The 16,193-nt window shown below is 39.9% G+C and overlaps 2 protein-coding genes across 2 annotated transcripts in view; one reads left to right on the forward strand and one right to left on the reverse strand.

Moving 5' to 3' along the window:
- The window catches only part of nbeaa (neurobeachin a), a gene marked incomplete at both ends in the record, with an annotated part of 96,444 nt that extends 85,432 nt beyond the window's left edge, over window positions 1–11,012 (forward strand). Inside the window, 21 exons of the mRNA XM_079247379.1 lie at window positions 315–481; window positions 1,472–1,596; window positions 1,688–1,837; window positions 2,259–2,395; window positions 2,523–2,640; window positions 2,783–2,885; window positions 2,973–3,088; window positions 4,653–4,765; window positions 5,018–5,158; window positions 5,263–5,382; window positions 5,801–5,953; window positions 6,156–6,320; window positions 6,689–6,778; window positions 7,601–7,793; window positions 8,252–8,323; window positions 8,604–8,759; window positions 9,423–9,593; window positions 9,721–9,822; window positions 9,948–10,144; window positions 10,254–10,405; window positions 10,922–11,012. Of these exons, the coding sequence (XP_079103505.1) occupies window positions 315–481; window positions 1,472–1,596; window positions 1,688–1,837; window positions 2,259–2,395; window positions 2,523–2,640; window positions 2,783–2,885; window positions 2,973–3,088; window positions 4,653–4,765; window positions 5,018–5,158; window positions 5,263–5,382; window positions 5,801–5,953; window positions 6,156–6,320; window positions 6,689–6,778; window positions 7,601–7,793; window positions 8,252–8,323; window positions 8,604–8,759; window positions 9,423–9,593; window positions 9,721–9,822; window positions 9,948–10,144; window positions 10,254–10,405; window positions 10,922–11,012 (2,832 nt within the window). The remainder of the gene's footprint in view (window positions 1–314; window positions 482–1,471; window positions 1,597–1,687; window positions 1,838–2,258; window positions 2,396–2,522; window positions 2,641–2,782; window positions 2,886–2,972; window positions 3,089–4,652; window positions 4,766–5,017; window positions 5,159–5,262; window positions 5,383–5,800; window positions 5,954–6,155; window positions 6,321–6,688; window positions 6,779–7,600; window positions 7,794–8,251; window positions 8,324–8,603; window positions 8,760–9,422; window positions 9,594–9,720; window positions 9,823–9,947; window positions 10,145–10,253; window positions 10,406–10,921) is intronic.
- A 3,887-nt stretch (window positions 11,013–14,899) lies between these two features.
- On the reverse strand, window positions 14,900–15,241 carry sertm1 (serine rich and transmembrane domain containing 1; the record flags this gene model as incomplete). The annotated part of the gene is made up of 1 exon (XM_079247216.1): window positions 14,900–15,241. One exon carries the CDS (start codon window positions 15,239–15,241, stop codon window positions 14,900–14,902), a length of 342 nt encoding a protein of 113 aa, XP_079103342.1.
- Window positions 15,242–16,193: the final 952 nt, after the last annotated feature.

The following is a 16,193-nucleotide window of genomic DNA, read 5'->3' on the forward strand; positions in this document are numbered from 1 at the left end:
GTTATGTTGAAGCAAGTCGGCTGATCGTTAAGCAACTGCATCACATAGTTTTCATTCTTCTCCTCTGGCTCATTTCATGCATTTTGTACAGATAAGCTGCAACAAAAATGCACACTTTGTTAGTAAACCCCATCGACACAAAATAACTTGTAAAGGGCAAGCTAGCTAACGCTGATGTAGTTTTTTTTAATTACCTCAATTCCTTTTTCTTTTGCATTTCTTTATTTCTGCATGGAGATTCATGTCTGACCTCATGGTCATTTGTTTCTCAAAGTTTCTGTTCTGTACTGACTTCTTTACCTCTTGTTCCTCAGTCTAACTGTGCCCAGTACGCTGCGGACCGGAGAGAGGAGGAGAAAATGTGTGATCACCTCATCAGCGCTGCGAAGCACAGAGATCATGTGACTGCCAACCAGCTGAAACAGAAGATCCTCAACATCCTGACCAATAAGCACGGAGCATGGGGGACAATGTCACAGAGGTGAGGATGTCTAAAATTATACTTTGGGACATTTTAGACTGCTGTTACTCTACACAGCAAGGACACTGTAAGATGCAGCACATCTGTCTGAGTGCCTTGAATTGTTTTTTTTATTTAGGTGATATGAAATATTCAATAAACCAGCAAAAAGCAAACATTTCAGTCGAAACCTGACCAACTGTACATAAACCACTGACCAAACAGGCACCAACAACTGATGCTGCCTGAGTTATATAAGGCCGGCATCCTAATTTAACACACTTACATCTTCTCATTAATCTGTGATAGCTCGTTATCCTGATCTGCCTCCAGGCTACTATAAGGATGTGATGGAACTGGAAGACGTGCAGCATCTGAAGCTTGTCTTCCTCACTTGTCACTGCTGATGAAGTATATTGTTTACCTCAACATGTGTCCAATTAGGACAGATTATTTATCTTGTACTTTAGCAAAGAGGCTGCATTCTGTTTGTGCAGCTGCAGGGTCCTCTTTTGTTTGCTTCATGTCCTCGAGCTGAGGACATATCTGCAGTTTACTGGATTGAGCCTGGAGAGTTTTGTTTTCTCTCGAAACTTTGTCTGAAAATTAAGACAAAAACAATGTAATTGTACATCTGAAGTTCTTTGCCCCTGTATATGTTTAACTTTGACTTGCTTATGGAAGACTTCCACTCACTCTTACATGAATTAAGGCTAATCTTTATTTATTTTTTTTTTTTAATCACCCTCTCCATTATAATTTGAATTCATAAGCACATTTTTTGTGAGTTTCTCTGGACTAAAGTTAATGAGTGGTATTTTTGAAAAACTCTCACAGTCAAACATTCTTTTTCCCAATAATGAATGAAGGACAATAGCTTGGAAAGTTACTCATTACAAAACCCCTTAATCTTCCACTTTAACATCCAAATCATCCCTAAAGGCCCACCTAAGCTGCTTTCTACCACAGAAACTCTTCATGTCGGGCCTTTCTGTTTTTTTCTGTCATCAGCCAATTACATGACTTCTGGCGTCTGGACTATTGGGAGGACGATCTGAGGAGGAGACGGAGATTTGTACGAAATGCTTTTGGCTCCACGCATGCTGATGTGTCTCTCAAAGCTCTGGATGACTACGGTCAGTACAGCTTAGTCGTAAAAGAATTTTGTGCTTTATACCTACATTCAGCACTCACTCTCAAATTCTCTTAAAAACACACTTATAACAGGTACAGAAGAGGAGGAGGAGGGAGTGAAGTCAAAGAAGAACTTCCGCAGCCAGTCAGTGGTCACGCAGAACCCAGAGGCGGAGTTGATGCTGGAAGGAGACGACGATGCTGTTAGTCTGCTGCAGGAAAAGGAGATTGATAACCTTGCTGGTAGGCTGCAAACAGATGACTACACAAACAGACAGCAGTTTCAGCCCTGCTGAACAGTAAACTCATTATGACTCTTCTTTTTAGTACGTTTCCGTCCAAGGCTTTTTACCTCCAAAGGCAAGTTGGGCATTTGAAAGTTGCATTTACTGCTGCACTAACCAACTGATATATCAGACTCACGAGGATGAATTGATCATTTACTAAAAACTGATTCTGATCCAATGGATCGTCCACAACTTTGAGCCTGATCGTTCAATCGCAGCAGCAGACAAAGTGGTAGATGCAAAGATATGATCAAAACCAGCATTTTGTTTGGTGTTTTCTTCGCCTTAATGCTTTTTTACTTCACTGTGTAGCATTTTAACTCCAGCCACAATGTTGGAAGTAGCTCATGTACTGAGTTATTTGTTCATTTCCACAGGTCCTGTGGTTCTGAGTACTCCAGCTCAGTTGGTAGCTCCAGTGGTGGTGGCTCGAGGCACTCTGTCAATTACAACTACTGAGATCTACTTTGAGGTTGATGAAGAGGATCCCACTTTCAAGAAAACAGATGCTAAAGTGAGAGCAAATCATCTTTATTATTGATCAGAAAAGCAAAAGAGACAATTAAGGTTATGATTTGTGCTTGTTGCCTAAAGAAAAAAAGGTTTTCTGTCTGGTTCTTAACCATGTCCATCCTCATCAGGTTCTGGCTTACACGGAGGGGTTGCACGGCAAATGGATGTTCAGTGAAATCCGAGCTGTGTTCTCCAGACGTTACCTTCTGCAGAATACTGGACTGGAAGTCTTCATGGCCAACAGGAGTGAGTCTACAGAGAATGTCAACAACAAAGTCGTGTTGTTGACAGTGAAAAACTTCCTGTTTAGTAATAACTCAGCATCCGGTGAGTGTTTGGCCCTGGCTTTATGTTCATAATGAGTGTGTCTGTCTCATCTCCTCTCCAGCATCTGTGATGTTTAACTTCCCTGACCAGGCCACAGTTAAAAGGGTGGTCTACAGCCTCCCACGGGTGGGGGTGGGAACGAGTTATGGACTACCACAAGCCAGGTCTGTACAAGTCAAGTATTTTCCTTCTGTTTTAAAACAGAAAAAAAAAACCAACAAGCTGATAGGATTTATGTTTTTGCATCCCAGGCGTATTTCCTTGGCCACCCCGCGTCAGCTCTTCAAGTCATCGAACATGACGCAGCGTTGGCAGAGGAGAGAGATCTCCAACTTTGAGTACCTCATGTTTCTTAACACCATTGCAGGTAAAATGAATTACAAGCTCTCGTTCTGCTGAATCAGTGAAAAGGGAGTATTAATGTTGCCATGTCAGATAAACATCCATCTGCAAGTTTTTTTTTCTCTTGTTCTTAGTCCAAACATTCAAACAACTGAACTCTTTCTGCAGTGTGATGTTAACATTTTTATTTATTTGCTTCAAGGATTTAAATATTGTGACCTTATTTTGTTGCAGTGACAATTTATCTTGTGAAGTGTTGTTAAAAATATAACTGTGAAAAGGTGCATCTTTTCTGATTAGTCTTTGTGCTGCCAATCTACAAAGATGTTTCTGAAAAGACTAGATACAGAAAAAGAAATATGTGAAATACAGTGAATTCATTTCAGAGAATTCAAAAAGGGAAAGATGAGCATCTTTCATGAGAACGGAAAAGCAGAGCAAGCATCAAACCTCTCTGAGTGTGAACGTTTCAGAGAATAAGAATAGGGAGAAAGAGAATGGAAGAAAAGAATGTTTGCTAAGATAAATGGCTTAATACTTACACAAATAATATATTTTATTCTTTCATTTATTTTTGAATATCAAAACATGCTTTCAAAAGAAACATTGAAAAGAAAAAAAAGTCTTTTCAGTTTGCAAAATATGGTCCAAGTCAGGCCTGGATGTTTTTATGTACTCAACACATGATTAAAAACGTAATTAACATAATATTGTTCTTTTTAAAAAAAAAAAAAAAAAGATCAAATTTCCATAAATATGGAAGAAAAACACAGATGAAACAGTATGTTGTTTCAAACCATAAATAAATGACTGTAATAAACAGGAATGTTTTATTGTGCCTTATCAGATACATGTACTGCATAAATGTTGAGTTAAACAAGGGAATATTGGTTTTTAAATGTTTATAGATAGCACGGCAAACAATATGATTTGTAACTAAATTTAAAGCAAATAAAATGCTGCAAACTGAAGAAATATTAGAAGATATCTCATCACACAGGACAAATGCTTTAACTCTACATATCTTCAAATTACAAGTTGATGAAGCTGATATTCTGACTTATTTATTAAGCAAAGATGAACATTGTTCAACAATAATGTTTGCCTGTGTTCAGCAATATTTCATATTTCAGTATCAGAAAGAACACAGTAAAAGTATAGCATAGAATATAAATAATCATAAGTAGACAAGGCATCTGATGTTTACACTGCATCTGCAGCTCTTCACACTACACTTGCCAGAGCTGCACCAGCGTTGCCACGGAGCGTTCCTTGTTGTTACGCTTGAGTGCACAGTGCATCGTGGGTAATGTAGTGTGAAGTAGGTGTAGAAATGTTGTCAGCAATCCACATAATTTGAGTGTGTTCACATTCAGTGTCTTTACTTGTAACGGCGTTTTGTTAAGTTCAGTGTTCATGTAAGCAAGCGAGTTCAGTGAATGCGTTCTTTTAGAGTCATTTGTGCACAAAGCAGTCAATTTCCCCTCATCCAATGCAACACATTAACAATCGCTGAAACACGCTGTCACAATGTGAAACCATCTTTAAGCTTGAATGTTATATTTGTGTTTTAACCTTTGCCCCTGCAGGGAGGACCTATAATGATCTGAACCAGTACCCTGTCTTCCCCTGGGTCCTGACTAACTATGATTCAGAGGAGCTCGATCTCACTTTGCCTGGCAACTTCAGAGACCTTTCCAAGGTTTGAGCTCTCAGACACAAAACACTTCATGCACTCTACTTCTGGAAATCACATGTTTTATTCAGTGCTACATGATATCAGTGGCATTATACAGAGCAGTACTATTTATTGTCCAGAATATACAAAAACTTGGCAGGAATGTGTCCTCACATTCTCACCAAATAACCCCTCTTTATATCAGACTTTTGTAAAGAAAAATGTGAGTGAAAACATCCCCTTGCCATCACTGACTTGACCAATCGTACCTTCTAGCCAATCGGTGCGCTAAATCCAAAGCGGGCAGCGTTTTATGCAGAACGCTACGAGACGTGGGATGATGACAGCACACCTCCTCACCACTACACGACCTTATACTCCACTGCTCATTCAACTCTTATGTGGATGCTCAGAATAGTGAGTTTTCCTACAAACTGTGACATTTATTTACTGTTTTTTTTTTTTTAGACAAATTCTCAAGGCTTCCGCTGAAATGAACATGTCTGTTTCTGTGCCTGTAGGAGCCTTTTACCACGTTTTTCCTCAACGCTAATGACGGCAAGTTTGACCATCCAGAGAGAGCGTTCTCTGGTATCGGCCGTGCATGGAGGAACTGCCAGAGGGACACGGCTGATGTCAAAGTAACTACGTCTGATAGCCTTTAAGGAACAACCGACTTGCATTAAGATATGAAAACACAATAATATGTATTAACAGTAGGAATTTTCAGCATAATTTTCTTCTGAAACATGACGACTTTTTCTGCTTTGGCTCCAGCAAAAAAGAAGGATGCATAGGCTGTGCTTTGCTTCAAAAGTAAAAACACTTTATAAGAAGTCAGAAACCAAATCACCCAGACTAAATATTTTTTTCCAGCTTAGAGTGCATTTATATGCAAAAAGTGTGCTACCGTCTGCGGGGTATGATTAATGAAATCAGCTTATGTTTGTGTGTCAACTTTGATAGACGACTAAGTGTAGCTGACATCCTGCAGATTTATTCAAGCTGTCCGCATAAACTTGAGTGAATTAGTAAATTTGTTTCCTTCCTGCCAAACAGGAGCTGATCCCAGAGTTCTACTACTTGCCAGAGATGTTTGTCAACAGTAATGAGTTCGAGCTTGGTGTGCGTGATGATGCAGTTCCTGTGTGTGATGTGGAGCTTCCTGTCTGGGCCAAGAAACCTGAAGATTTTGTCCGAATTAATCGCATGGTGAGAGATGGCAACACGATAAAAACCTGATCACTTTAGACTGGAGAGAATCCAACACTTTTAATTCCTCTTGCTTACATTTGGCCGTTTTATTTTCATTAATCTTCTACATCATCATTTAGCGAGATCATTGATTTTAAACCTCGTGATGAGTTAACTGGATGACTTCCATTGTCTCTGCTTTTTATTTTACTCCCTCCAGGCGCTGGAGAGTGAGTTTGTGTCGTGTCAGCTCCACCAGTGGATCGACTTGATTTTTGGCTACAAGCAGCGAGGGCCAGAAGCTGTCCGAGCTCTCAATGTGTTCAACTTCCTGTCCTATGAAGGAGCAGTCAACTTGGACAATGTGGAAGTTGTACAGCGTGAGGTAGGTTTCTGTTACAACACATCATCACTAACAGATTTATAAACGATTATTACAGTGCAGAGTTCTCCTGCTCATGAGTGTCCCATTCCACAGAGGTGATTTATCTTTAAGATCTTTTGATGTCTCCCTGTGTCAACTCACCTGGCTTCCATTTAATGGATCCAACAGCTAATGAAATTCTGCCCAAAGACTGATTCTTTTGAGTCAGGTGTTTTGGAGCAGGGATGGATGGAAAACCTGCAGGGTTGTGGCCCTCGAGGCAGAATTGATGGAAATTTGTGTTTAAATAGCTAGTAGGGTTATCAAATGTCTGTCAGCTTTTGCTTCTCCTGTGCTAAGCTCATCTGTCTGTCTGTCTTCATCTGTAGGTGATAGAGACACAGATCCAGCTCTGTGGTCAAGTTCCCTCCCAGCTACTGATAGAGCCACATCCACCTCGCTCCTCTGCCATGCACCTGGTGAGAACGCATCGATGATTTTAATGAAACTTTTACAAAGTTTTTCCATATAATTATTCAAAAAGATTGAGGAGAAGAAATTACCCAAGCATCCTTAACTGCAGTGGGACTAAACAGGTTGTTAAGAAAGTTTGCATCTTATCACTTCTGAAAAAAATAACTTGAAATGTAATTTCTAAAAATCGATGCTCCACTTACTTTAAGTTGGGCTGTTATTAATAAATGATGTTTTTTTTTGTTTTGTTTTTTTTAGCATTTAAATATGAGTCAGGAGTAACTAAAACTGCACAGGAAGTAACCTGCAATCAATATTTTAACATTTTCTGCCAATATTGTGTCATTGACGTTGATATTTTGTTCTTTTATTAGTTTTAATATTATATATTATTATATTATAGGATAATTGATATAAGCCCGGTGATGAGCTTACCGACTGATTTACGTTGCCAACATATTATGTGACATCTATTACATACAGTTGTATGTAATGATGTTATTTTTTTTTAAGTTTTAGCCTCTTTGCCCTACCTGTTACCTTCAGCAGCACGAGGCCTCAGTGTCTCTACATAAGAGCCATCCATGTCAACCCAAACCTGTCAGTCCCGATTCCCGACCAACCAGTGCCTCTTCCTCTCCTGGTTCTCAAGTCGTCCTCAGTGTGTGTACCTGCTCTGACCCTGCAGCTCCCTCTAATATACCTTTTTCCCCTTCCCTCCATCTATCCCATCCGTTCTGTCTCCATTATCCCAACTCAAATCCCTCCCCTCCGTCCCTCCCTTCCTCCCTCCTTTCCTCCTCGCTCTGCTCTCTCTGTCTCACCAGTGTTTCCTTCCCCAGAGCCCTCTGATGTTTAAGGATCAAATGCAGCAAGACGTCATCATGGTGCTGAAGTTCCCCTCCAACTCTCCTGTCACACATGTCGCAGCCAACACGCTCCCTCACCTCAGTATACCAGCAGCCGTCACCGTCACGTGTAGTCGGCTGTTTGCTGTAAACCGCTGGCACAACACAGTCGGTCAGTGTGGAGAGTATTTGATTTTATTTTATTTTATTTTTTTTGCTTTGTTTTATTTTATTTTATTTTATTTTATTTTATTTCTTCTTGTATTATTGTTCTTGTATTTTTGTTTTTCATTGCTTGTTATTGTTTTCTATTATTTTCTGGATGATGTGCAGAAATATTTGTTAATAAAGCCTCAAACTTCTCATTAATAAGAATATTAAGTACAGCATCGTGTCATTGACGTTAATCCTGTTAATGTGGTTATGGAGGGTCATGACGCTGCTTATCAGGCTATTTGCTATTGATTGTTTGCATGAGGCCTTTTATCTCCAACATAAGCCGTCATTAGAAAACTCCCCCAGAGAGCACATGACTTACTGGTCATATGTGAGAGTGTAATTTAGATATAGTCCTTCACTTGTTCAGTATATGCTTACTCATGACTAATATTTGACTCTTACACCCTTCAGGCCTCCGTGGAGCTCCAGGATATTCCCTAGAGCAGGCTCATCATCTACCCATTGAGATGGACCCTCTCATAGGTGAGTACACAAACACCTAGACAACAGATTTTATTGGTTTTTATGTCTTTATCTCTTCAAATCTATTGATATGTTTTATCTGGAATCTTCTGCCCGAATGCTTTCAGCCAATATTATTAATATTAAGGAGAAGAGAGTTCATAAGCCGATAAAGTGGCGTGTAGCAGGTCACTGGATATGCTGACTGTGGCAATGTTCACACTTAAAGTTATAGGGAAATGTTATAATTACATTGTAATTGTATGCATTTATCGATATCTTAGCATGCGTTTCTTTGTAGCAAACAACTCAGGCGTGAACAAGCGTCAGATCACTGACCTGGTGGACCAGAGCATCCAAATCAACACGCACTGCTTTGTGGTCACTGCTGACAACCGCTACATCCTGGTCTGCGGCTTCTGGGACAAGAGTTTCCGAGTTTACTCCACTGAAACTGGTTGGTCATGTGTTATTACTTCTGCTGTGGCGAATGTCATCTATTCAGCAGCATTGAGTTATGTGTCTGTCTGTCAGCAGCATAATTCAAAGAGTTATGGACGGATTTTAATGAATATTTTAGGAAATCTCAGACATGAAAAGGACGAGATTAAATTTTTGGGGCTGTTGCAGATCACCGCTCGGATCCAGGAATTTTTTTTAAAGATTCTTCACTGTGAAGAGATGGGGATAACTTTGTATTAGACCATTTTGCATTACTCAAAAATAATGCCAGCAATAAACAAAAAAATAGTTACAATGGCTTGGCGGAGGTCTACGCTCAATGACTGCTTCTAGTTTTTCCAATATTTTGAGCTTCACATAAAGCTGCACGTTTGCTCCTGGCTCTCAAATTTCATTCACAGATCCTACGTTGTATAAATACCTCAATTTAGTTGATCTTATTATCTAGGGAAGTAAAGTAGAAAGTTAATATTCATAAATATGTTGAAGAAGTAGTGTTTATTAGCTATCAGATTTTAATAGATGACCTTTGAGTTTCTAAACTACTTGTTCCGTTTTCCATCCTAAAGTATTTTTATCCTGGGAGTTGAGCAGCAATGGCCTTCATACACAAGCAGAGGGCAAACCCTGAAAGAGTTGTCTTCCCTCTCCTCCACAGGAAAGCTGACCCAGATTGTTTTTGGCCACTGGGATGTTGTGACATGTCTGGCTCGGTCAGAGTCTTACATTGGAGGAGACTGCTATATCGTGTCCGGCTCCAGAGACGCCACTCTTCTTCTGTGGTACTGGAGTGGACGACACCACATTATTGGTGATAATCCCAACAACAGTAAGTGGAAGCAACGTGTGTGAATGACTGCCTGTCAGCGTGTTCATGAAAAAGTCGGTGGTTTAAAAAATAGCTCAACAAACAGCTTTAGGGAGCTGAGCTCTGCATGGTGATGTGTTTCCTGCAGGTGACTACCCTGCTCCCAGGGCAGTGCTGACGGGTCATGACCATGAGGTGGTGTGTGTGTCTGTCTGTGCGGAGCTGGGATTGGTTATCAGTGGAGCCAAAGGTTTGTATATCTTTTACCCTACAAAATAACTCAATTTCAAGATGAATTTATGTGAAGCTGGAAGAATTCCGGTACAGAAAATAAAATGAACACCACTAATACCCCATATTGGTCCCGCTCCTCAGAGGGCCCGTGCCTGGTCCACACTATTACAGGGGACTTGCTTAGGGCTCTGGAGGGTCCAGAGTTGTGCCAGCGGCCGCGTCTCATCTCAGTATCCAGCGAGGGACATTGCATCATCTACTATGAAAGAGGCCGCTTCTGCAATTTTAGCATAAATGGAAAACTGCTGGCACAAATGGAAGTTAATGATTCTACACGGGTAAGGCTGTTAGCGCCTCTATGATCATTTTTATTTCATTCATTTTTTGGTTTCTGGCACACTGGAGCACACGAGCCTCCGGTAACCCCTGCTTCATCTCTCTCTTCAGGCCATCTTGTTGAGTAGCGATGGACAGAACTTGGTGACAGGAGGTGATAATGGAGTTGTGGAGGTGTGGCAAGCGTGCGACTTCAAACAGCTTTACATCTATCCAGGCTGTGATGCCGGCATCCGTGCCATGGATCTCTCACATGATCAGAGGTACATCGAAACAGGCCAAGAGCTGCTACTGGGCAGAAACCAGATCATGTCAAGGGGAAGAGGAAACAATACTGTATTATTAATTAATGTATTCGTGTTTCTAGTAAAGCGGCAGCCCCTTAAAGAAATCTCTATAGTCGCCCTTAGGAACGCACCTTTTGTCTCTCAATGTTAGCCTCTGCAGTGTACATGATTACAGATTATGTAACATTTCATTGATTATGCTATGATGTGTTTTAACCATATCCAGGAGAACAGATGTACTCCCAAACTGATACCATCAAGGCATGGCAGTAAATAGTTTTTTTGTGCTATCACAGCTTTACTGATGCTGTTGCTTAGCAGCTAGCCGTTTTAGCCTAAAGAAGGATAATATCTCCAAAACGAAGCCATTTCTGACTCAAACCCCCCTCAGGTCTGCTGCAGTAAACTCACTAAGTCAAATGTAGGCCAGGTGAGTGGTTCATATTTTTGGAGTTGAGTTGATAGATGTGATTTTTCTGTTTCTACCTGCAGGACTCTGATCACTGGCATGGCATCCGGCAGCATTGTTGCATTCAACATAGACTTCAACCGCTGGCACTACGAACACCAGAACAGGTACTGAGGTGGACAGCGTGAGGTAGAAGGTGGACGGAGAGAGGAGAGAGAGGAGGTGATACATTCTTCTGTGTATCTGCAATACGGGGAAACCACAGGTACGGAGACAGAGACAGAGTAAAGTACCAGACCTTAGGCTCCCTTGATTTGAGGATACGACAGTGCTGGTGGAAACGGCTTCCTCTGTGCATACGTGTATGTACATGCACATTGTGTAACCACAGACACATAATACCTAGAAGATCCACACCAAAATCTGCTAATACAATAGAATGACTGCAGCGTGGGGCTGAAGAGCAAGCCGAGCAGAGCGTGCCGAGGTTGATTATACTGGTACCACTCACAGGACAGGTCCAGTTGCTGCTCCTGGTATGTTTAAATCTTCACAGACACTGAATTTAAATCTTATTTTTTCTGTCTTTTTTTTTTTTTCAGGTAAAATTTTTCAATTTTAGTTCATAATTATTCGGGTGGACAATAAATTGGGATTCCTTTGATGTTTCTAAACGGATTAGAAATGATCAGAAATGCACCAGCTCCAACCTTCAGTCTAAAAACCGGTGCTATTGGCTTGATCTTAAATTCACCCTTGAAAAATCACCCTGGGGTGGGTTTTGATTTTATTTCTTCTTTTTCTTTGATTTTTATCTGCCTGCCTTGGTTTTCTTTGTTCTCTTACCCACAGCAGAGTTGAATATGATTTCCATGTAAATAAGACTCTGCATCCTTCAGAGTCTCACTTGTTCTTTCACGACACAAACTGCGCTTATCACCTTTAATTTATTAATGACTTTCTGTATGTAAGATACTGTGTAATAATTATTATAATGTTGACAAGACTGATGGTAATAACGGTGGTGTCGAGGATGGCGACTGTTTTGCCGGAGAAGGCAGTGGTGAGGAGATCTTGCCTGTGCCACCGAGGATGACAAACACAAGACTGACCTGATTTCCTTTGTATATTTGGTGATTGTTTTGTCAAATATGTACATATAGTCTTGGTTCAGACTTGGCGGGAGACTTGTTCAGCTGGATGAGACTGAACGCGCAAAGGAAACCTTCACTTACCCACATTTGTTGATTATTTAAAAGAAAAAAGAGAATCAAATCAATGTAAAAGTTTGTTTTGTATTTGCACTTTGCACCAATCACATATCATTATTTATTAGCTTGGTTCTCTCTGGTTGGCTGCCATTTTGTTTAGGTCCATTTTTTTCCTTTTGGATTATTTGTGCATTGATGTTTGTATTTAAAAAAACGTTGAACTCATGTGTGATTCTTAGTTTTACAACCTCACAGTTGTAAGCAATATCATGATTCTGTAGCGGATAGAGGCGTGACGGTGGGGGGGTGGAGAGAGGATGACGTGAGATGTACCGTATGTGTGAAGCCATCTTGATCAAACGCGCACATGCACATACTCTTATCGACAGGTTCAACTTACGTATCCAAAAAAAAAAAAAAAAAAAGGTTAAATATTTTTGGATCTATGAAACCCTAAAAACTATTGTATTCATGTTTTATTGCAAAGATGTAAAATATGACATGTGTGAGTTGGAAAAAAAAAAATCATGATAAGAAAAATAAAATATGCCAAGAACTTGAGGTCTGGACTTTTCATTTTTCCAAATAGTTTAGTTTTTTTGCATCATGACAACGACACATAGAGGATGTCTTTTACCAGCATGTAGCACCACCGTCTGGGAGGAACCAGTCTTCTTTAAATGGGACGCTGGTTTTATTTGGTGTTGTAGTTAAACTGCAGACATCCTTTTTTTTGGAGAGACCTGCTGTGGTTTTTATTTTATATAATTCACATCTGGATTCCCATCAAAGATCCTGTTTTTCATTCACTGGACTCAGGTGGTGACTTTGTTTTGTTAGACTGAATTGTGGATCTGTTGCTTTAATTTGCTTGTGTAGCTTTGGAAAAGTTGACTGTTGTTTAACTTCTCCCCAAACGATTCAATCCAACCTGTAAACCACTGAATCCTGCTGAGGTATGTTCTGCAGTACTTTCCACTTCAAACATACCGACATGATAGTATTACTGAGTGTCTTATTGGTGCTCCCAGTACTTCCAGCTCCTGTGGAGCTTAAGGATGTATGCTATGAAAATGTGAAAACTAGGTTTAGCATAGAAATTCCCAATTATAATAAGTTTTCAAAGGTAAAGATTAAAACAAAGAAAGAAAAATGAACAATACCTTTCCATGTGAGCAAATGTTTAATTCGTTTTATTTTACAGTATTACAAACTCAGTCTTGATTTTCTATTAAATACATTAACTTAACTTTAGGAAAAAGTAGCCTTGATCACAGCATGTCATTTCAAATATTCATGGTTGCTCTGTGCTTCATTTTCTTTGGTCAAATGGGATAACTGAATGTAAATATTTTACTTAATTTGCATGTGGATGTAGAGCAAAGTTATTAATTCTGTCCCCAGTTTTTCCCATGCGTTTGCGCCGTAGTGATTTACTTTTTTTTTTTTTTTAAATCAAAGCATGAGATTGCTTTAACCCCGTCATATTTATGATTTACAGCCTCTAAAGAACTTGTTTTTTGTGCAAGAAATAAAAAAATGGCTTTATATTTTTCAAAACAATGAAAAAACAGACTGTTGATTTGTTTTAGTGGGGTTTTTTTTAAATCATCCCTGGCATTCATATAAAGTGAAGGTTTTACTATTAAAGTTATAAAACCTTTATATGGGCAACCAGTATCTCATAATCATCTGTTCTTATTAATGTGAAAACGAAAAGGATTTCTCTCATCTGATCACAAGTCTGTCTACTTTTACTGTTTGTGACCATCACCGCTGTGTTGTCTGTTTTTTGTCTCTCAGAGTTTATTGAATTTAGCACACAATGCTGGTAATTATCAATGAATCCTTTTCCAAACAGTTTACTCGGAGTTCACTGTGTATTGTTTGTTACAATGTCAAATAAACCTCATCTCACAATGTGGAAACGCAGATGTGGGAAACCAGCCATTGCTGTGGCGTCATCCTGGAATCCAGACAGCTGATGGCTGCACAGAGCTCTCCTGCTTCTGTCTCTATGGAGACTGAAATTAGATGCTACATGACTTGACAGGCGAGAGACCACGATGTTGGCAGATCTGTCTTTCAGCACTAGAATTTCATATTGTAGTTTTTGCAACTCTTGACCCGGCCTGTTTGGAGCAGCAGTAAGAGGCTGTGTGTCTGTCTGTCAGTGGTGTGGAAGCATTATTGCTGTCTCTACACATTCACTGCACCATGTCTGTCATCTGTTTGTTCAGCCTTCTTTACCCAGACTTTGTGGGATTATAAACCAGTCTGGCATGTTCACAGTTTTCCATCTCAAACTAATCACGCTAAGCAGCTGGAAAGTATGCATGCATATCTACAAAGTCTGTAATAATTATTATTCTGTACCGTATTCTACAGAAATCAGGCGTTCTGTACAAAATGTACTTCAAAATGTTACTCCTTCAAAAGTAAACATGGAAACAAGAAAGGAAGTAAGGAAGGAAGAAAGATAAGTCTTTCATTATGTTTTTCCTTGCGGTGGGAGCACAGTTCCACAGATTTGATTGTTCTTTCTGTCTTCATCGCATTCATCAGTATTAATATATCTCCCATCTTATTTGAAGCTATAATTCCTTGGTGCCTCTGCAAATTGCATTGATATCCCATTCACTGGACCATCAGGATTACAATATGCATGCATGGAGATAAATACCATTCAGTCAGGAAAAACGAGGCTGACAAAGTGTTTCTAAGGAGCTCAGGTCTCTTTGTGTGCTTTGCCTGTACGTGCATGCTTGCCTGTAATTTACATGTAAGCATGCACAAATGACAGCACTCGTATGCACAAGTCTGTACGACAAGAGCTCCTTCCCATCTCCCTCAGGTGGAGAGGGCGGAGATGGTGGACCTCTGAGACGAGATGCTACAGATTTCCATGTTGGTGAAGGAGCTTCCTCCTTCGCTGCTGCAGTCAGGGACGGAGGAGGAGGAGGAGATGATGTTCTTCAGCCTGTGGAGGGAGATGATGAGCAGCGTCAGCAGGAACACCAGCAGGCCAAGGAAGAGCCACACGTAGACGTAAACATTGCCCTGTCGTCCCGGAGATGACGCCGCCGCCGATGTGGATGCAGAAGTCGGGGAGAAACGGGGGAAAGTCCCATTGTCTAATGGAGTGATTCCAGTCTCATTGTGGTCCACCAGCAGAACATCCATCCCTGACATCCTGGCTGATTTTTTGATCCAATTTTCCAGGAGAGAAAGAATGAGAAAGACAGAAAAATATGAGATTTATTGAGAATAAGCAGAAACCCACAAAACTTCAAAATAAATTATTTAAACAACCTGTAGGAAAAATTCTCTTTTGTCTGCTGGAGGTGCCAGAAATGAAGAGTTTACCTCCAGGAAGCTTCGGCAGAGCGAAGCTTGCTGACAGAAGAGCTTTCACCCACATCCTCACATAAGCTCCAAACAGCCTTTGGTTGGAGATTAAATGAAAAACAGAAAGCAATTCTGCACTTCTGATTCTGGGCCAACCATTTACTCCAAGATACAGAACAGACTTCTGTCAAATAACACTTGCAAGCAACAGTAATGTCTTTTTAGACCTGAGAAACACAAAATGGCATAAAGTACCATTAAAACTCCTCTAAAAAAGATAAACACATTAATAATATTCTTCATGTTTATAAATTTGACATTAAAATTAATTTAAAAACTATTCAAGATTATGAATTGAAGCCGAATAGCACCAAGTCAGTTAAATATAATATTGGTAAATAATAAGAAGGAAGATGAAATCTATGAAATACCTAATCAGTTATATGCAAAGAACTAAAATGTGAGTGTAACATCAGAGGACAGGGACTCCGATGGCCTAAATCTAATCTAATCTTTTCTCTAAAAGTCAAATAAATCAGTAAATATTCAGTTTAACATATAAACATATTATTAAAAAACATAATTAGGAATACTGTCAATGACTATGTAGCAGATTTAACATTAATTTACATAGAAATTTCACAAGGGTGCTCTGATGATGAAAGCCATTTTCACTAGATGAGCTGAATGTATGATAACCAGCAGGGGGCGTGCTTGTCACGCTGAATGCCTACCAGGCTTCTGGCCCAGAGCAGTGTCTGCTTGTAACTGAAGGTGTCCTAATCTGATGAAATTA

Source organism: Telmatherina bonti (assembly GCF_933228915.1).
Source record: "Telmatherina bonti genome assembly, chromosome: 10".
Lineage (NCBI taxonomy): Eukaryota > Metazoa > Chordata > Actinopteri > Atheriniformes > Telmatherinidae > Telmatherina > Telmatherina bonti.